General features: G+C 43.4%; 1 protein-coding gene across 11 annotated transcripts in view; it reads left to right on the top strand.

Moving 5' to 3' along the window:
• Positions 1 to 21708, top strand: part of LOC131382495 (cadherin-like protein 26) — a 159661-nt gene that overhangs the window by 13046 nt on the left and 124907 nt on the right. For 8 of the 11 annotated variants that reach the window (XM_058434547.1, XM_058434545.1, XM_058434539.1 and 5 more), the window contains one exon: positions 479 to 553. In XM_058434547.1, the coding sequence (XP_058290530.1) occupies positions 479 to 548 (70 nt within the window). In that variant the 3' untranslated portion in view covers positions 549 to 553. Of the gene's footprint in view, positions 1 to 478; positions 554 to 6337; positions 6543 to 18854; positions 18941 to 21708 lie in introns of those variants that run through there. The other 3 variants (XM_058434552.1, XM_058434551.1, XM_058434544.1) reach the window with 2 other exon arrangements.

Raw genomic sequence — 21708 nt, 5'->3', positions numbered from 1 at the left:
CCAAGCCTGTTTCCTACCACTGCACCCTCTGCCCTTAGATAGCACAGAGACCCGGATCCACAGACATGGGCCAGATGAGCAGGTGACTGCCAGCAGCCCATCATGGGGAACAATGGGCAAGGTTCAGAGGAAGAGAAGCCAAAATGAGTGAGGAGGGGCAGTGTAGCTGAGGGGGTGCAAGTCATGAGGCTGTCAGCAGGAACAACCCTCCTGGCTGGGTTCACTTGGGTTCCTTCCTCACCGAAAGTGTGTTTCAGCCCAGACATTGGAAAGTGTAGCCGTGAGAGCTTGCAGGGTCTCCCTGTCTCCCCCAATACAAAGAGAGGAAACATGAGCAAACTGCCCTGGGCCTGGCTCTTTACCTCCAAGACAACTGTGCTCAGTGTGCCCCATCTGTGCTGGGGCCATTGACATACAGGGGTTGGGGGGTAGGACAAGGGCTTTGCTGTGGTATGAAACTCTACTGGTTTGCTTGCAGGCTTACCCAGATGCCACAATGCACAGACAACTCCTGGCTCCAGTGGAAGGAAGGATGGCAGAGACATTGAATCAGGTAGGGAGGGCTCCCCTTGTCCTGTGCACTGGCTATGGGTTCTGCATCCCCACCGTGCTCCAAGCTTGATTTGGGGACACTTCCTTCTAAATCACTGTGTTAGTCAGCTAAGGCTGCCATAATAAAATACCATAGCCTGACTGGTGGCTTAAATAACAGAAATGTATTGCCTCATGTTTCTGCAGCCTAGAAGTTCAAGGTCAGGGTTCCAGCATGGTTGGGTTCTGGTGAGGGCTCTCTTGCTAGCTGTCAGATGGCCACCTTCCCGCCGTGTCCTCACATGGGATGAAGAGAGAGATACCAAGCTCCCTGGTATCTCTTCTTATTAGGGAACTAATTCCATCATGAGGACTCTACCTCATGAGCTCATCTAAACCTAATTGTCTCCCAAAGGCTCCATCTTCAAATGCCATCACGCTGGGGTTAGGGCCTAAACATATGGATTTGGAGAGGGAACACAATTAAGTCCATAGCAATCACTTTCATGGGAATCCTCCATCCAGTGCTGCTTTGCAGAACCCAACTGAAGACAGAATTGACACAGGACAGGCAAGCCCCAAAACTGGGGATTAGCCCAGGAGGGTTTTGGGAAAGAATTCAAAGGTGAGGTGGTGGTGTTAGACAGCAGTATTCTATTCAACATTGCTGCTTTTTGCAAGGCAGGGCTAACTCATAGGCAGTATACTCAGAGTCGGAAATGTATGAGCTGTTGGCAACTGTATTTATACCCACTAAAACCCACTTTCAGTTACATGCAAATTAAGCGGCAGGTTGATGCAAACTGAGGGGCTGGTTATTTAGAACTTTCTAGGAGAGCGGTGGTAACTTCTGGGTCACTGCCATGGCATTTGTAAGCTGTCTTGGCACTGGTGTGAGTCTTTTGCACCAATGAGCAATGAGGGCAACCAGGGATCACTTTCGTCTCATTATCTGCTAGTTTCTGCTGGTTTTTTTTTTTTTTTTTTTTTTTTTTTTTAACTTCATCCCATCTGTCCAGATCCTGTTTTTTTCAGCAGGGTTGTGAGCAGAAAACAAGACCTGCTGGCCTCCTACCTCAGAATGAAGGGTCTTTTCCTGCAAAATTGTGAAAGATGTAGTTTGACTGCGATGAAGGGGTCTATTGGGTGAGATTCTGATTTCAGGTATATCCTGAAAGGTCCCTCAACACAGCCACTGTGTACTCCCAGGAAGATTAGAAAGCAGCTTGGGAGCTGGGCAAACCCATAGGCAGGTTTACATGGATATGGCAGAGCCAGTCCACCTGCTCGTGTCATGGAGGCTCTGCATGCCCCCTGCTTGGGGAAGGATATACCAAAAAGCTGCCCAGGCTGTTCTGACTCTAAGCAGCTCCTCCTGTTGCAGGGCAGTGGGAACTCAGGCCTGTGGAATAATAAGCACAAAGGAAGACATAAATGTCGACAGTCTCTGTCAGGCTAGACTTATTTTTTTGACAAACTCGTGTATAATACTCACTTTGTTGTAGACTCTGTTCTGAGGACTTGAAAGATGTTAACTCTCAGTCCGCACATCAGCCTATTGGGGGAGGTGCTGTCATATGCCTTTTTATAACATGCGGAAACCCAGGAACAAAGAAGTTGGGTAATGTGTCCAAGGTCACAGCCATATAAAGCAGTAGATTTGGGGCTCAAATACAGGCAACTGGGCTCCAGGGTCTAGGCACTTGGGGGGCTCATTAAAAAGCAGCAATCCCCAGTACCAACTCTGTGGACCCTGCTGTAGTGGATCTGGGGTGCGCATCTGAGCCTCTGACTTGAGGTCCTGGGATCCTGTTTTGTGAAACCCAGTGGTGAGCCTGGACATCTCCTGCTGTGGTTGTCAGAGTGGATGACAGACAGCGCTGTGAACACTGTCGCCTGAGGAAGTGAGCCAAGGCTGTGTCTGGATGTAGAGTCACTGCCTGGGGTCTCCCCAGTGTCGCTTCCTCTGGTTCCTGTCACAGTCCCCAGGTGGGAGCTCCAGCTCTGTGCCCCAGTGACAGCCCCAAAGGTGCTGTAGGCTTGGCCCCTCCTCACTCCCACTCCTTAGCCCTGCAGAATGGGTACTGCCTGGCACCTGCTTCAAGAGAACACAAACATCTTCTCCGAGCCTAGAAGCTTTGCCTAAAACCAGGCAAGCCAGGCTCCTGCAGAAGGGGGCTGTGTACCCACAGAGTCAGGGCTGAAGGGCACTTCCCCAGGCCCTGACTGCTGGTGAGGAAGATGAAGGATGAGCTGCGGGGAAATTTCCTTGTGTCTCTCCTGAGCCGACTGTAACCTCCCTGAGGGCCAGGTTCTGTCATTACTGGTGCATGACACGGGGTCACTGAAGAACCAATGAAAGAACCATTTTCACTATAACCCAATGTGGTAGATGAATCCAAAAATGGAGGCTCAGACAAGTTGCTCCAATGGTAAAGGCATGAGGGACAGAGCCAGAAATGGGGCACAGAGTGGCCGACTACAGACGGGCCCACCTGATCATTAAGCAGGGTCAGGGAAGTCTCCTCTCTGAGCCTTAATTTCTCATCTACAAAGGAGAGTTGGGGCAGCTCTGCTACATTCTCAGGTGAAGCTCTGTGCAGACGGGATCATGTCTCTACATAAAACATAGCATGTGGTGATCGTGACGTAGTATCCGGCTTACCCATTTTCACATTTGTGCACACACACGTGAATGCAGGTACATGCACACATACCGCTCATGCCAAGTGGACTGTGTGGACAGTATCGCAGGTCCTGCCTGGCTGAGCAGGAGAAGGATGTGTTCCAGCTGCAGGCCCCCCTCCTCCCTCTGCGGGGCAGGGAGGCAGCTTTATTCAATGAAAGCTCAAAGCTCTGCTTGGTGGTGGGAGACGAGGGAACACCAGATTAGAGGGCCGTGTTCTTTCCTTGTGAGCCCCCTAACTTGGATGGTGGTGTGTGATGAATTATTGATCTGATGAGGCTTCCAAAATTGCTGAATCAGGGTGCAGGCATCCGCTGCTCTGCTGTCAGCCTGAGGGTTTTGAAGTTGAATCCACCCAGCGCAGCCCCCACTGCAGATTCTGTTTTGCTCTGCACACACCAGGTCCATCGCTAATTATCTATTCAGCTTCACTGCAAGGACGTGAACAGACTCCTAACACCTAGACCAGAGCTTGTGTATCTGCTGGTTTTGCTGTAAAAACTTTCTTTCCTCCCCGTGCTCCCAGCTCCCCCATGCCATATGGTCAGACAGCGACCACAGTCCCTGAATAAGCAGACCCAGTCAATGGGCCAGATGTGCAGGTGAGCGTTCCCACGCTTCCAGTGGGCACCAAGCCTGACAGAGCAGTAGATTGGGGTGGGGAGACAGCATTTCCCACTAAATGAGGGCCTAGGCAGGGCTCCTGAGAACCAGAGGAGGCTGGAGACAGCTTGTTGCAGTCACTGGGTGGGGCGGGGCGGGGGCGTAGTTAAGAGCTTGGAAGCCCAGGGGTCCCATCAGAATGGGGACATGTATGGGGTCCCTGGGGCCCCAGAGCTGCCCTTTCCAGGCCCTCCCCACCTCCCACCTTGGGCTTGAGCCCCAGGATTCTGACTGTTTTCATGCCCTACGTGAGCTCAGCCTCTCAGAATTACTATCAGCAGTGACGGATTAGACAGGCTCCCACGAAACCCATTCCTGCCAAGGTCTGTGGAACTGGCTCTGGGTTCAGAGAGCACCCTCTAGAGGTATTAGAAGGTAAATAGGCTAAAGTCCCCCTCCCCTCCCCTCCCCTCCCCTCCCTTCCCCTCCCTTCCCATATTTATTGAATCACTCAGGCCAGAAAAGGCTTCACAGAGAGATGACTTGGGTCCTGAATGCTGAGCTGGAGTTTGCTGGGTTGGAGATTGGCAGAGGAGGGCTGTCTAGGGTGCTAGGCAGACAGGAATGAGCAGATATGAAGCCTAGGAAATGTCTCTGGGGTTTGTGCAGAGGGTAGACCTGAGGCAGGAGAGGTTGAGGAGAGGAGGAGATGGTGAGAAGAGGGCTGTTGGGAGGGAGAAAGCCATGGCAACCCCACAGCAGGGTGGCTTAATGCGCAGAGCAGGCACCTCTGGCTCACATCACACATCAGGGTGGGTGTCGAGCCGGAGCCTGCCCAGGGTCCTCCCACTCTGTGGCTCTGCCACCACTCAGAACTGGAAATAGGGCTGGAGGACAGAAAGAGTGAGAACAGAGGCTCTTGGGGAGGTTTTCACGGCCAGGTAGGTGTCACTGACATCCCTATTTCATCAGTCACGTAGCCACATCTAGCAGAGAGGCAGGAAATGTGATCTTGCCGGGTGACCAGAAGAACAAGAAATGAGTTTAGTGAACTTGCCACTCTCACCCCAGTGACTGGAGATAGGGACCTATCCTCAGGCATTGGCCATAGGGCTGGAGGAGAGGGAATAGAAATAGGAATATGGCCGAGTATTGGAGAGGATGGGGCAGGGGAGAGTTGGCGATGACTCTAGGTTTCAAGGTTGAGCAGCTGGGCTGTAGGGGATGTCCTGACTTAAGTCAGGCTAGAGTTTCATGAACTTTGGTCATTCTCTCACTACTTTCACACTTATATCTAACCCACTCACTATTATGTATTTAACGCATTTCTGTAAATCACCTCACATGTTAATTAGCTTTTGGCTTTACAATCAGCCAAGCAATGGTATTGTGAAGTCATGGAGTTGGTGTGCTTGTTATTATGTTTTGAAATATACGATAAAATGGCCATTGACTCAAATAAATATGTGTTCTGATACTACCAAAATCATCTAACACTGCAGGGGTCAGTGAACTTCCTACAAATGGCCAGATAGTAAATCCTGTAGGATTTGAAGGCCAGTTCCCACAGCTCAGCCCTGCCATTGTTCCGTTGAAAGCAGCCACAGATGATACACAAATAAATGGTCTTGGCTGTGCTCCAGTAGAACTTAATTTACAACAACAAGTGGTGTGCTGGATTATCCCTGGGTTGTAGCCAGCTAGCCCCTGTAACAGGGGGTGCACACTGCACTTGGCGAGCATTGAGGGAGGGGACGTGGGAGGATGAGATGCAGGTTGTGGGCAAAACCACAGTGGTTTCCAGGATGTTGAGTCCGAGGTCTCTGTGGATGTCCTCGTGGAGCTGTCTGGTTGGAATTCTGGCTTTGGATGTGACCATAGGGAGTGTCCCAGACAGAGATGGTGATTGGGACATCACCTTTGGTTAGGGATGGATGAAGCCATGGCCTGAGTGTGAGTGGGGAGACTGGAGGGCAGTGGTTTGAGGAGCCATGTGGGTGAGAAAGGGGTGGCAGGAAGTGGTGGCTGCCCTTTCTTGGAGGGAGGCTGTGAAGTATGAGCAGATTGAAGGATAGACCTGAGCACATTTGTGGGTCGGGAGAAAGGAGCCCACAACAAGAGGCCAGGTAAAGATGAAGAGAGAGGGGACAGTTGTCCAAACGAGGGTCGGGGGGTCATGGAAGGGGAGGTGTCCAGGGCACAGGACAGGGAAGGGCGAGCCTCAAGGAATGAATCTGCAAGAGGGTGGGAGCAGGTGGGAGGTCCTCCTGGGGGCTCCTGTCATACTCCTGGGGCGGCCACCACTGTGTCACAGTTCCCTCTCAGACTATAAGGTGGGATGTCTCCCCTCAGCATGGCTGCCACTTCTGGGACTGTACGAACTCCTGTGTCAGCTGAGGACGCGGGACCTGAGTGCTGTTACTACTGCACTGAGGTGTTCCTCGAATCAAACCCAGAGAAATGAGCTGGGTATGGAAGCACATGGCATTTGCCTTCTCTTTCCCCCACTTTTCCCCGGAAACTCCATGTTGCCGATGTGCTGGAAGATGACCCCGGCTACCTACCTCAGGTCTACAGCGAGGAGGGGGAGTCTGGAGGGACCCCATCCCTCAGCTCTCTGGCCAGCTTGGAACAGGAGCTGCCGCCTGATTTGCTGGACTCTTTGGGTTCAAAAGTGACTCCGTTTGAGGAAATATATTCAGAGTCAGGTGTTCCTTCCTAAAAAAAAATGTATATTTTGGAGAACTGAAATAATTCATGGAAGGGAATCACTATTCAGGGATTTTTCCCCTTTGTTCTTCTTTTCCCTCCTTAAAAAAAAAAATTACCTTCTAGTCCTAGGATGAGGACACAATATTAGTTTGAATTAAATGCTTTGATATTCTCAGACCAGCCATCTCGAACCAAAGCAAAACCACAAGTTATGCTTTCTTAAAATTTGATTTGTCATATTTTCTAGAGAAACTTGAATTTAATTGTGTTATTCTTAGCTTCCACTGGCAGCCTAGCTTTGAGGGTAAATGAAAATGTAACCCGTAGATTACCCAGCCACTGGGGAACAGCAGGTAATACTGAAGAAAAATAAAATTAGATTTTGAAAATGTTACTTACATTTCTATGATTATGATTCTGTTTCCATTTAAGGGAAAACTTAGGTAAATAGAGAAATGTTTTCTATAACATTTGTAATCAGTATTTTAAGTGATTTTTAAAAAAATAAGTATTGGTCCCTGTTCACTTTTTGATTAGATAAATAGATAAAATATGTTATCTTGAGAAAAATGATTATGCTGAAAGCTTTATAAACAGTAATACTCTTTGAAAAATGAAGAGCTGACATAATTTAACTTGTATGTATTATGTAAGTAAAAGAGTTTAGGAGCCTTTGAATGAATACGTTCTGATTAGATTTTATCTTTAAACAAAACCACAAAATTTAATTGGTTTTTACTTGTCCACTTACTGCTAGTGTCAGTTTCAGGGGAGGAAATGGTTTCTTTCAAAAATCTTAATGGGGGACATATGCCCTAAAAATAGTCAGTTTTCTAGTCTGAGTAATAGATAAGAGACTGACTAAGCAAAGTTTAAAATGCTGTTAGGACACTTTAATGCACATATTGGATATCTAAAAGTCTACAGCCATATAAAAACTTTATATAATTAATGAGCAGATGCCCTCTCTCACGCCCTAAAATAAATCAGTAGAAACATGTTGGCTGTTGAATCAGCGAAGTATGATGTTAAACAGCGAGTTACAGCTCAGAGTTAAAACTTTCTCCTTCTTTTTGAAGAAGCTGTGCAAATACTTCTTTTAAAGCGATCTGGCCTTTTCCTACCTGGTTACCTCACTCTTCCTCTGCTTTGGGAAGCTGAAAAAGAAGAAAAACCACATTTAAAGCACTAGAATGTCTGAATGGGATGCTTGAATGTGTAGAACAGCTGTACTGATCCTAGCATGACTCAGAGGACAGTCTAGGGTATTTTCTGGGTAATTCAGGATAAAAGTCTTTTTTTTTTTAGAAAAATACATGTTTTTGGACAACAAAACAAAATAAACACATTAGTTTATTCAATTGCCTCCTTATACTTGCCTCTTTCATTCTGTTCCCTGTAGATCTTTTAAAAATTATCTCGTTTTAAAGCTTTATTATTTCATTTTAAATAATTGACATATAATAATTGTACGTATTCATGGGGTACATAGTCATGTTTCAATACGTTTAAGTGATCAGATCCGTGTGGTTAGCATAAACGCTGGCTCAAACATGTTCATTTCTTTGTATTGGGGGGGAGCATTCAATATCCATCCCCCTTCTAGCTATCTAAAACTATGTATTATTGTTAACTATAGTCATCCTAGAGTGGTATAGAATGTATTCCTCCTAGGAATAATTTGCCGTAATTTTGTATCCTTTAATAAATCTCTCCCTATCCCTCTTTCCCCCCACCCTTCCCAGCTGTGTGCCCTCTGTTCTATCTACTACTTCCGAGATAAACTTGGTTTTAGCTTCCACATATGCATGAGAACATGTGATTTTCAACTTTCTGCAGCTGGCTTATTTCTCTTAACATAATGTCCTCCAGCTTCATCCATGTTGCCATAAATGACAGAATTTTTTTATTTTAGTGGCTGAATAATATTTCATTGTGTGTATATACCGTGCTTTCTTCATGCATTCGTCTGCCGTTGGACAGCTAGGTTAGTTCCACATCTTGGCTATTGTGAATAGTGGTGTAATAAACATGAGGTGCAGATGTCTCTTCAAAATACAGATTTCCTTTCCTCTGGACAAATGCCCAGTAGTGGGATTTTTGAATTATGTTGTAGTTCTATTTGCAGAGTTTTTGAGGAACCTCCATACTCTTCTTCAAAGTGCCTGTACTAATTTACATTCCTACCAACAGTGTATGGGTTCCCTTTACTCAGCAACCTCACCAGCATTTGCTTTCTTTTCTTTATTTAATTTAATTAAAAATTTTGTTTGAGACAAAGTCTCACTTTATTGCCCAGGCTGGAGTGCAGTAGTGCAATCTCAGCTCACTGCAACCTCTCCACTTCCTGGGTTGAAGAAATTCTCCTGTCTCAGCCTCCCAAGTAGCTGGGACTACAGGCACGAGCCACCACGCCCAGCTAATTTTTTGTATTTTTAGTAGAGATGGGGTTTCGCCATGTTGGCCAGGCTGGTCTCGATCTACTGACCTCAGGTGATCTGCCCACCTCAGCCTACCAAAGTGCTGGGATTAAAGGTGTGAGCCACTGCATCTGGCCCAGCATTTGCTATTTTTGACTCTTTGATAGTAGCTATCCTAACTGGGATGAGATAATACCTCATTGTGGGTTTGATGTTTCTTTTCCTGACCATTCATGATGTTAAGCATTTTTTCATATATTTTTTGGCCATTTTATGTCTTTTGAGAAACATCTGTTCAGATCATTTACCCATTTTAAAATTGGATTCTTTCTATTTTGCTGTTGAGATATTTGAGCCCCTCGTGTATTCCAGATAATAACTCCTTATTGGATAAATAGTTTGCAGATATTTTCTCCCATTTTGTAAGTTAACTTTTCACTCTGTAGTTTCCTTTGCTCTGCAGAAACTTTTTTCTTTTGATATAATCCTATTTGTTTATTTTTGCTTTTGTTGTCTATGCTTTTGAGGTCTTACTCATAAATTTTTTTACAAGACCAATTTCCTGAAGCATTTTCCCTAGGTTTTCTTTCAATAGTCTTATAGTTTTGGGTCTCACATTTAGGTCTTTGATCCACTTTGAGTTGATTTTTGTATAGGGTGAGAGAGGGGAGTCTAGTTTCATTCTTCTGCATATAGATACCTACTTTCCCCAGCACCATTTGTTGGAAAGACTGTCTTTTCCTCAATGAATGTTCTTGGTCTTTTTGTCAAAAATCAGTTGGCTAAAGATATGTGTATTAATTGCTTGAGTCTGTATTCTGTTTCATTTATTGATGTGTCTGTTTTTATAGTGCCATGCTGTTTCAGTTATTATAGTTTTGTAGTATATTTTGAAGTCTGATACTGTGATGCTTGTAACTTTGTCTTTTGTGCTCAGAATTGTTTTGGCTCTTCAGGGCCTTCTATGCTTCCATACAAATTTTAAGATTTTTTTTTCTATTTCTGTGAAGAATGTCATTGGTGTTTTGATACAGATTGCATTGAATCTGTAGATTGCTTTGCATAGTGTGATAATTTTAACAACATTAATTCTTCTGATCCATGGGCATGAAATGTCTTTACATTTGTTTATATCCTTTTTGATTTTTTGTCAGTATTTTGTAATCTTTTTTTGTAGAGGGCTTTCACTTCCTTGGTTAAACTTATTCTTTGATATTTTAATTTTTTGTAGTTATTGTAAATGGGATTGCCTTCTTGACCTTTCAGCTAGTTTGTTGTTCATGTATAGAAATGCTACTGATTTATGTATGTTGATTTTGTCTCCAGCAATTTTGCTGAATTTATTTATCAGTTCTAAGAGTTTTTGGTAGCATCTTCAGGTTTTTCTATATATAAGATTATGTCATCTGCAAACAGGGACAATTTGACTTCCTCCTTTCTAATTTGAATTCCATTTCTTTCTTCCTCTTGTCTTATTGCTCTGGCTAGGACCTCCAGTATTATGTTGAATACAAGAAGAGAGAGTGGGCATCCTTGTCTTGTTCCAGTCCTTAGGGGAATAGTTTCCAACTTTTCCTCATTTAGTATGATGTTAGCTGTGGGTGTGTCATATATAGCCTTAATTTATTGAGGCACTTTCCTTTTATACCTAATTTTTTGGCATAAAAAATTTCTCATGAAAGGATACTGAATTTTATCAGAGGCTTTTTCTGCATCTGTTGAGATAATCATATGGTTTTTGTCCTTCATTTTGTTGATGTGATGTATCATGTGTACTGAGTTGGGTATGTGAAACCCTTGCACTCCTGGGATAAATTCCATTGATCATGATCTATTATCTTTTTAATATATTTTTGGATTTGGTTTGCTAATATTTTTGTTGAGGATTTTAACATCTATGTTCATTGGTGATATTGGCCTGTAGTTTTCTTTTTCTGTGTGTCTTTGTATGGCTTTGGAATCAGAATTATGCTGGCCTCATAGAGTAAGAAAGGAAGAGCTATCTCTACTTCAGTTTTGTGGAATTGTCTGAGAAAAGTTGGTATTAACACTTCTTTAAAGTTTGGCAGAATTCAGTAGAGAAACCATCCAGCCCTGAACTTTCTTTTCTTGAGATAATTTTTATTATTGATTCAATTTTATTACTTGTTATTGGTCAATTGATGTTTTCTATTTCTTTTTGGATCAATCTTAGTAGGTTGTATGTATTCAGGGATTTATCCATTGCCTCTAGGTTTTCAAATTTACTGGCATATAGTTGTTCACAGTAATTAATAATTATTTGTATTTCTGTGGTCTCTATTGTGACATCTCCTTTTTTGTTTCAATTTTATTTACTTGAATCTTTTCTCTTTTTTTCTTAGTCTAGCTAATGGTTTGTTGATTTCGTTTATTTTTTCAAAAAAATCAACTGTTTGTTTCATTAACCTTTTGTATTGTTTTTCTGGTCTCAATTTTGTTTATTTGTGCTTTGATCTTTATTATTTCTTTCCTTCTACTAATTTTGGGTTTCGTTTGTCCTTGAATTTCTAGTTCCTTAAGATGCATTATTAAATTGCTTATTTGAAATATTTCTAGTTGTTTAATGTAGTCATTTGTTACTTTAAACTTGCCTCTTACTACTGTTTTTGTTATGTTCCATAGATTTTGGTGTGCTGTGTTTCCTACTTTTATTTGCCTCAAGAAATTTTAAAATCTCATTCTTAATTGCTTTTCTCACTCCTTGGTCATCAGGAGCATGTAGCTTAATTTCCATGTATTTGTATAGTTTTGAGTGTTCATCTGGTTCTTGATTTTTAGTTTTATTCTCTTGTGGTCAGATAAGATACTTTATATAATTTTGATTTTTAAAAACTTTTTGAAGCTTGTTTTGTATCCTAACATATGGCCTCTCCTGGAGAAAGTTTCATGTGCTGATGAAAAAAATGTGTATTCTGTAGCTGTTGAGTGAAATGTTCTGTAAAGTCTACTAGGTCTATTTGGTAGGTTCAGTTTAAATCTGATGTTTCCTTGTTGATTTTATATCTAAATAATTTGTCCCGTGCTGAGAGTGAGATGTTGAAGTCCCCAACTATTATTGTATTGGGGCTTATTTCTGCCTTTAGATCTAATAATATTTGCTTTATAGATCTAAGTGGTTCAGTGTTGGATGCATGTTTATTTATAATTCATATATTCTCTTGCTGACATGTTCCCCTTATTATTATTTAATGTTTTTCTTGTCTCTTTTTACAGCGTTTGACTTTAAAGTCTGCTTTGTCTGATATAAGTATAGCTACTCCAGCTAACTTTTGGTTTTTGTCTGTGTGGAATATCTTTTCCATCCCTTCAAGTTCAGACTATGTGTGTCTTTACAGGTGATGTGAGTTTCTTGAAGGCAGATATAGTTGGGTTATTTTAAAAATTCATCCAGCCAGTCTTTATCTTTTAAATGAGGAATATAATCTGATTCAAGGTTATTATGGATAGGTGAGGGCTTACTCCTGTCATTTTATTGATTTATTGATTGCTATGTTGTTATTTTGTATATCCTCTGTTTCACTTCCTCTCTTACTGCATTTGTTTTTTTTGTTTTTTGTTTTTTGTTTTTTGTTTTTTGTTTGCAGTTGGGTGGTTTTCTGTAGTGATAGCTTTTATTACTTTTTTCCCCTTTGTTTTTGGCTTTGCCAGTGAGTTTTATAGTTTTGCATGTTTTCCTGATGGTGGTTATTTTCTTTTCACTTCTAGATGTAAGACTTCCCTGAGCATTTCTTGTAAGGTCAGAACAGTTGTGATGAATTCTCTTAACTTTTGCTTGTCTGTGAAAGATTTTACTTTTTCATTTCTGAAGGATAGCTTTGCTGGATATAATATTATAGGCTGGCAAGTTTTGTTTTGTTTTCAGTACTTCGAATATATCATCCAATTCTCTCCTGGCCTGTAAGGTTTCTGCTGAGAAATCCACAATCTAATGGGGATTCCATTATATGTGACTTGATGCTTTTCCTTTGCTGTTTTTAAAATTATTCCTTTGCCTTTAACTTTTGGCAATTTGACTATAATGTGACTTGGAGAGAATCTATCTGGAGTGAATCTATTTGGAGTTCTTTGAGCTTCCTGGATCTGGGTGCCTATCTGTTCAACAGGAATTGGGATGTTTCCAGGTATTATTCCATAAAATATATTTCACACACCTTTTCCATTCTCTTCTCCTTCTGGAACACTCATAATGTGAATATTTGTCACTTAATGGTGCCGCATAAATCCTGTAGTCTTTTCTTCATTCTTTTTTTGTCTGCCTATGTTATTTCAAAAGACTTGTCTTCAAGTTCAGAAATTTATTATTCTGCTTGGTCTTGTCCATTGTTGAAGCTCTCAATTATATTGTTTTATTTCATTCATTGAATTCTTCCATTCCAGACTTTCCACTTGATCCTTTTTAATTATATCCACCTTTTTGTTGAATTTTATGTACATATCAGAAACTGCTTCTTGATTTTGCTGAATTGTCTATTTGTATTCTCTTATATCTCACTGAATTTCCTTAAGATTATTATTTAGAATTCTTTTACTGGAATTTTGTGTATTTCCTTATAATTTGGGTCTGTTAGTAGAGAATTACTATGTTCCTTTAGAGGTGTCATGTTTCCTTGCCTTTTTTGTGTTTGATGTGTCCCTGCATTGATTTATACATATCTGGTGAAACAGTCACCTCTTCCAATTTTATGGAGTAGGTTTCATATAGAAAAACTTATTCATATAGATGGGTTTTGGGGTGTTGGTTTGATGGGGTGCATTGGCTTTGATTCTAAGTGGACACAGTAGTGTAGTCTCTGTGTAGTGTCTTCAACTATAATCCATGCTAGTGATGTTTGTCTCAGTGGCATGGGCTGAGAGAGTTTATGGCAGTGGTGCTGCAGCTTTGCTAGAGGTGGGCTCATTGGTTTGTTTCTTAGGTCAGGGGCACATGTGTGCACACAGTGGGTGAGCCAACTTGTGGTCTGGCTTTCTGGAGTTGGGACCATGGGATTATTACTCTGGCTGGGGGCACAGACACACAATTGCTTGGCTGACCTGGGATCGTGCCTGCCATATGGGGCTATTTCTCAGGCCTGGGACAGGGCACAAGGCCTCTTGGCCAGCCTGGAAGATATCTTCCTGCAGCAGCCCACAGGGCTATTTTTCTGGCCTGAGATGGGGGCACATGGTTTCTCAGCTGGCCTGGGGATGTATCAGCTGCTTAGTGCCTCAGGGACCTCTCCCACTTGGGGTAGGGCATGCAGTGGTTTGGCTGGCTTAAGAGTGGGTTCACTCTGGGCAGGACTGCAAGGCTGTTTGTCCCACTGGAAATATGGGTAGTGAAGGGTGGGTTTCTTTTTTGGGCTCATCCTGAGTCACAGCTAACTCTAGGCCTGGAATCTACACAGCTGGGGTTGTGACATTCAGACACTCACGTGGGCTTGGTGGAATGAATATGGAGCCCTGGTGCTGTAGAGGTACAGCTGTGACTGATCTCCAGAGCATAACACACTCCAGAGTGTGGCTCTGATCTCAGAATGGTGCTGTCCTGCAGTAGCTTGGCTCACATTGTGTGGGTATGGGTGGGTGAGAGCTTGGCTCACAGTGCAGGGGGTAAGCACCTTGTGCTACTAATCTGGAACAGTGCAGTTCAGTGAAATCCTAGCAGATCTCCAAACGGGGCTCAGGGCTTTGTGAGGACTGTGGGAATCTCGTATGTAAGGACTGTAGGTGTTTGCAGTGGCAATAGGGACTGTTAGGGATCTTCTGCTTACCTTTTTCCTGCAGTGGAAAGTCCCTCCTGTCTCTGGGCTAATCTGATCCAGGCAGGGGAGATGGTGTGCAGATGCACGGTGCCTCTACACTGCCCTCCTGGGCTTCTAGCTGTCACAGGTCCTTCTCCATTCCTCTGCTGCATGACAGCATTCTCTTTTCAACACTCCAGTTAAAGCTTAGTTATTTATTTGTTGCCATGATTCTTTCTTGGTGGGGGTCCGGGAGAGAACCAGACATCTCTAGTCAGCCATCTTGCTGATGTCACTCCCAGAAACGTATACTTTTGAGTCTGAATTGTTGGCAAGGGCAATAGGTGGTTATTAGACCTTCCAGATTTGCCTTACTACCATGGGTCAAATATACACACTGTCTGTTCTTATAAATAAAGTTTTGTTGGCACACAACCATGCTCATTTGTTTAGGTATTATCTATGGCTCCTTTTGTGTTCCAGCGGCAGAGCTGAGTAATTGCAACAGAGACCCCACAGCCCACAAAGCCTTCATATTTACTTTCTGGCTCTTCATAGAAAAAGTGTGCTTGACTCCTTCTCTGGGGCATTCTATTTGGAACCTCTACATCATATCAAACATCTTAAGATGTATTCATACCTTGCATTAAAAATGAACACATTGCCATACAAATTTTGAAAGGTTTTAAATAAATTTGCTTTTGACTATGGGTAACTTATTTAGCTTACTACTGGCTACAAAATGTCAGCAGTTTTGCTTATTTGTGAATTCCTGTATTATGAGATGCTCTCTGACAAATTGTTTTCAATAGTAATAAAATATTCATGCAATACTCATGAACAACAAATTTAACAATTAATGAGGTAACAAAATGTCATGTTTTGTAGATATTTTGTTAGACATTTATGAATTTTTAGTTTGCTGTCTTCTTTGTGTATTTTGAAGCCGATATCCTTATCTGTACACACACACACACACACACACACACACACATACACACACACACACACACACACACACATATATATATTCAGATCCTGACTCTTTTCATGGGCCTTTTGGTCTTGGAATTATAGTGTCCAGTGAAGAAAATGGCCATGTTGGCATCTTTATGAAGTACCCCTGGCATAGGATACTTCAGCCTTTCCCTTTACATGCAAGTCTATATTATATATTATCACCCTCCCCAACTGATGTCTGCAGGAAACATTCCTGGATGTCTGCTGGTCCTTCTCCCAAGTTCATTCTCAAGTCTACCTACATGCTTAAAAAAAGCATCCATTAGAAACATCAGCACCAGGAGGTTTTGGTGAAAATTCTTAGCTTGTAGTGGAATTCACATATACTCATGAATTAAACTAATTCTTGCTAACGGCAATGAATAAGGCAATAAACAGGAATAGTAAATATTTTCAGAGAAAATGTGATTTTATTATCAACATTAGCTTCCAAATTATCCAGCAATCCAAAGACAGCAGCAGTCTGAGAAGTTAAATATTTGTTTTGCATTTCATCAATTTTGGTTTTTTTGTGCAATAACAATCTGATTGGTTTTGTGGAGCTTTTCATCTAAGATGCTCATCGTGCTTACTTTTATGATTTACTAAACACAGCAGATACCTCAGTTGTTAAAACTTTCCTTTTCCCAAGTGAAACACTGACCAAGGAGACCTCATTGTATGTTTCTCTGAAGTAGGCATAGCAACGGTCCCCTCAAAGATGACCTGTGGCAGCCGTCAAGGATATCAAGACAGTGCCTGATAGAGGGCGTTTCTAAGATGGTGTCCTCTCATCAGAGAGTTTTTCTGTGTGGCAGAGACTGCAACCCTTGTCTAGTCATTGGCTTCTCTGAAATGTGTGTGTCAAAGGCCAAACAAATCTGCTATGAAGAAGGAGAAGGATAAAGAATTCTGGAGCCATGAAAACAGTCCTTTCACTTTTCCCAACACAAGCATTCTACTGCTGAAATTTTATGCAAGTATGAGGCTGCAGAGACTGCTGATTGCCCTAAAACGTGTTACCTCTTCTTCCCCAGTAAAAGAACCCTGATTCTTGCTGTGCACTTGCCAGGCAGAATGGCAGCAACATTTCCCATCCTCCATTTCAGCTGGGCATGGCTGTGTGACTAAATTCTGGCCAATGGGAGGCAACTTCCAGGAAGTGTCCTCGAAGAGGGTGGAGATGTATCTGTTTCCTCTCCCTCTTCTTCTACTGGCTGGAATTAGAATGTGATGGCTGGAGGTGGGGCAGCCATCCTGGTCATTGCCGTCAGAGCTGATACACAGTGTAGTGCAGGATAGAAGAGGCAGAGGTGCCTGTGCACCAGGGAGCCCCACTCCACTCCTGAACCACCTTCCTCTAGACTCAAACTGAGGAGGAATTAAATGTGTCTTGTTTAAGCCATTGCTCTTTTGGATTTTCTGTCATTCATGGCCGGGTCTAATCTTAACTGATACAAAATAGAGACCAAGAGAAGTGAGCTACAAGTAGCAGAACCGAAGCACGTGGCCTTGGCTTACTGGATGTGTTCAGGCGGCAGGGGCTCAAATATTGTGAGCTAGAGAGCCAGTGACCCTTGTTATACAGAAACAAAGCATTTGATAAAAACCACTGCCCATTGTTTTTTGAAAAGCAGCCCATGTCCTGAATAAGGACTGAGGCAGGAAATGGCAGGAGAAATTTATAATGTAAAAAAAAAAAAAAGCATTAGCTGCTTCTCTCTGCTTTTAGCAATGTTCTACAAGACAAAGCCAGACTTTGGCTACTGCTCGCCAGTCCCTGAGCAAGAATGAAAGGAAACACAGTGTGCTAATGGAGGCACTCTACCTGCAGTCTGCAATTTAAGTTGACTGAGAGCTTGGTAATTTGGAGCCTTGCAGGGTTGAAAAAACAACTGCTGTGTTTCACAAACTATATTAGTCATGGAAATGGTTTCTGCAAAGCAGCCTGCTTAGCAGAAAATAAAACTAGTGCCCCATCCCGCCAATTTGGAACCTTGTGTTAAAAGTCATTTGAAGAGTTTTGTCTTCCCAGCCAAGCCCTTGCTTCTCATGGCTCCAGGTGGGTACCATTATGCTGACAGAGAGAGAGAGAGAGGAGAGAGAGAGAGAGAGAGGAGAGAGAGAGAGAAGAGAGAGAGAGAGAGAGAGAGAGAGAGAGAGAATATCAGCAGAGCATGGAGGCCCGTAAGGAAAAAACCAGAAGTTTCAGCATTAAAAACGTGTCTTCACAGAAGAGCTCACTGGAAACAAGTAGATCTGAAGTCTTTATGTTTTTGAAAAACTGTTTTACCAAAGAAACCAGCAGTTTGGTCTGTCTGCAAAAGCTTGTGATTGTTTAACCCCAAAGTGATTCCTTTGGGGGGTTGGAACAACCAGCCTTCAAAACAAGAAGCAAACTGTGAACGCTGTGTAGCCTCAGGAAGGGCACACCCTCTGCCCCCCACACTGGGTACAGCAGGGGAGATAATAGTAGGGAAGAGCCTCTGAGAACACAAGGCCATGGCCATGGCGGGTGATGCTACAGAAGGAGACTCCACTCTTCCTGCCCGCTGGCGTTTGCTCATGTATGTGGATGATGACGGCTGTGGTTATCAGCCTCCAACTACCAAGTGGGAGTTTTAGTCACAGCTCTTCTGTTCTTACTCATCTCCCTTATGTTGGATGTATTGAGAACAAGTAACTTATTACTTAGTTTGTAGTTTGTCAAACCATTAAAATCCTCATTCATATCTCAGAGAAAGGACTGTGCTTTACCCTGGGTTGCCGGATCTAGAGTCAGATGCAGTGATTGGATGGAATTTTGCAGATGTATCTCTTGGGGGTAAGAGATGAGCGTATTCTGTGTATGGGAAGAAAAGCTCACACAGGTCTGTGGGTGGCCAAATGAGTGGACTGTAGCAGAAACTACCATCTCCCCACCCACTCCCACGATCTCTTCTTTCCTTATTCAGAAGAAATAAAACCCTGAATTTAGCTAGGGCTATGGCTTTCCCAAATGTACACCGCATTTCTCAGACTTCCTTGACCTAGCTGTGACCAGGTGACTAAGTTCTGGCCAATGGGATTCATGTAGTGGCAGCAGAGGTGGTCGTGCAAGTTCTGAAGAGTCCTGCAGAGAGCAGGTGTGCTCTCCTCTGCCTCTCCTCCCTCCTCCTGCAGGCTGGCTGCAGACCTGAAGGGCGACTATCTGCAGAGCTTGGGAAGGGAGCCATCCACAGTGGAATCCTGTGTTGGAAGGAGCCTGAGTCCCTCACACTGGCAGGCCAAAAAGGCCTGGATCCCCAAACTTTTACAAAAGGGAAATAAATGTAAGTCAGTATTTGTTGGGGCACTGTGTTCTGTCATTCATCATCAAACTTAATACTAATTAGCCCAAGTAATGTGTCCTAAAAAAAATAAATAAATAGAAAACCATTGATGCATAAATGTGTTATGCTTTAGAGTGATTGCCTCGATGAGTTAAATGCATTCAGTGAACAGATTTTTTCCCATTATGTTTAAACAAGTATTTGTACAATGAGTGACTTTCCTCCTTACACCGCGCTACACTATTGCTTAACAGATTCCTAAAATTCTCTTCCAAAATGCCTGTCACTACCCCATGGCGTATCCTTTTAAATATCCCTTTCCACTGACCTCACAATGTCACAATGTCCTTTTGAGTTTGGATTTGATTTTTGGAAACTGCCGGAAGTCCTCCAGGGCCTTGAGGGGTAGGCAGGTGAGTGATCAGCCTCAGCGACATCCTTCTGGGCTGGGAGCAGGTGTGGTGAAGGGCAGATAGGCTCATTACCTGAGTCACAAGGCCATTCCCACATGGGCCTGTAGAGGGTTTGAGCCCTTGGGCATACCTGTTTTAAATGACTCTGTTTTTAAAAACTTCCTCTCTCAGCCCAACTGAGAGGGGTATTAAGCAGTGGGGTAAGCGTGTACCTGGATCGCCAACTCTGGGCTGGCACTGCCAGTTTCCCCAGCACCTAGACTGCCAAGCACTGACTCTAGCTAACACTGTCCTTTATCAAAACACCCTTAAACCAAGAGTCTGAAAATAGAATAAAAGTGATTAGGAGCTGCTTGCCCCTGATCAAAATGAACCCGGCGTAGTGTGTTGAATGCTTTCAACCTACCAAAATGGACCTCATGAGCTGGACACTATTTCATTTATGTGGAATCTGTGGTGTTAGCTTTCTCAGATCCCAGAGCCAGGCACCAGGCCTCACTGGGACACATAGCCCGAAAAAGCCTTCATTCTGACTTAGAATCTAGTAGGAGGTGAAGTCCCACAAAGTGACAGCTGCCTTAACCCCTCTGGGAAGTCTGAGGTTGCTCTGGGGTTTATTGTTTGTTTCCCTGTAGGAGGCAGAATGGTGAAGACCTCCTCCCAAGGTTCCTGAGGCGTTTCAACTCACACTCTAACCCGGCACTGCTGTGAAGGAATTTGCAGAGGGGATTAAGGTGAATAACCAGCTGATTGTGAAATAGGGCATTGATCTTGCATCTTGTGAGTGGGCCCAGGGCAATTCTATGAGCCCACAAAAGTGGAGACAGCTCTCTGGCTGGAGTTAGAGAGACAGCGAGAGAGTGGGAGAAGAGGAGGCAGAAGGGAGGTGAGGCAGAAGGGACTTCACAGAGACCAGAAGCAAGAAAAGCACTCACCCTGCCATTAGTGGCTTTGAAGGGGGCCACAAGCCAAGGAATGTGGATGGCCTCCAGGATCTGAGCGTCCCATCACCCCACTGGTGATTGCCAGCAAGGACACAAGAACCTCAGTCCCACAAACAAGGACCTGCATTCGGTCAAGAACCTGAGAGCTCTTGGGCGTGCATTCTCCCCCAGAGCCTGTAGGAAGGAACGCAGCCTGGCTGATGCCTTGCTTTGGCTCTGTGAGACTCAGAGCAGAGAAACAGCTGAGCCTCAATGTGCCCACACTGATGACCTACAGACTCTGTAGGATAAATTTATGCTGCTTTTAAGCAGGGAATTTTCTGGTAATCTGTATGACAGCAATAAAAAATGAACACACTGCCCTTAGCATGAGTGTAAACTGCCACAGGGAGGCTTTGTCAAGGCATCTCCAGTGCCTGGAACAGTGTCTGGAACAGCATAGGTGCTCATTAAGTGCTCACTGAGTGAATGAGTGATGTGATGACTATTGGTATGTGGCTCCTGCAAGAAGGCTGGAGAAGACACGAGGGACCACAGCAGCAAATGGACCCAGGACAGTGTGTATGTGTGTGTGTCGAGGGGCATGTGGAGGGTAGGGGCAGTAGGTGGTCACTTAGCTCTCTGGGGACAGGGTTATGGTCTTGGGCAGAGGAGAAGTAGTGCCGTTGTGATCACAAGACTCTGATTCTGTTCCCTTGGCCAGTAGAGGCCTCAATTTCACTACTTGTATATGGCTCAGGTGAAAAAGAAGGACAGTGGTGGGAGGGTGGGGGTCATAGGGTCACATTTTAATCTCTTTTGTTTTTTTCCCTCGATATAGAAAAGTTGAAAGAATTATACAATGAAGTCATGTATGCCTATGAACTAGATTCTGTAGTTAACATTTTGCTATATTTGCTTTAACACACATCAATGCATCTTTCCATCCCTCTTTTTTCTTTTCTTCCTCTTCCTCCTCCTCTTCCTCATTATCCTCTTTCTTCTTCTTTCATCCTATTCTTTGATGCATTTCAAAGTAAGCTGCAGACATCAGTGTACTTTACCCCTAAACACTTTTGCCTAGGTAGTGTTGAGTTTGATACTTTTAAAGGTAAAATTTACAAATGAAATGCATAAACCTTAACTTCACCATTCCACGAGTTTTGATGAATGCTTTCAACTGTGTAACCCACATCCCAGAGAGGTACAGACTATTGCTGGCCAACAGCAGGGTCTGCAGTGATGAAAATGATCAGTGCTGCCCAGCACAGCAGCCACCACGTGTGGTCCCTGAGTACTGGAAATGTGTCTACCAAGAGGGAAGACCTGCATTTTTTATTTTATTTAATTTTAAATAATTTAAGTTTAT

The sequence above is a fragment of the Hylobates moloch genome, unplaced genomic scaffold (assembly GCF_009828535.3).
Source record: "Hylobates moloch isolate HMO894 unplaced genomic scaffold, HMol_V3 SCAFFOLD_32, whole genome shotgun sequence".
Classification (NCBI taxonomy): Eukaryota; Metazoa; Chordata; class Mammalia; order Primates; family Hylobatidae; genus Hylobates; species Hylobates moloch.
Note: the sequence above shows the minus strand (reverse complement) of the source record. Positions and strands in the feature narration are given on the sequence as shown.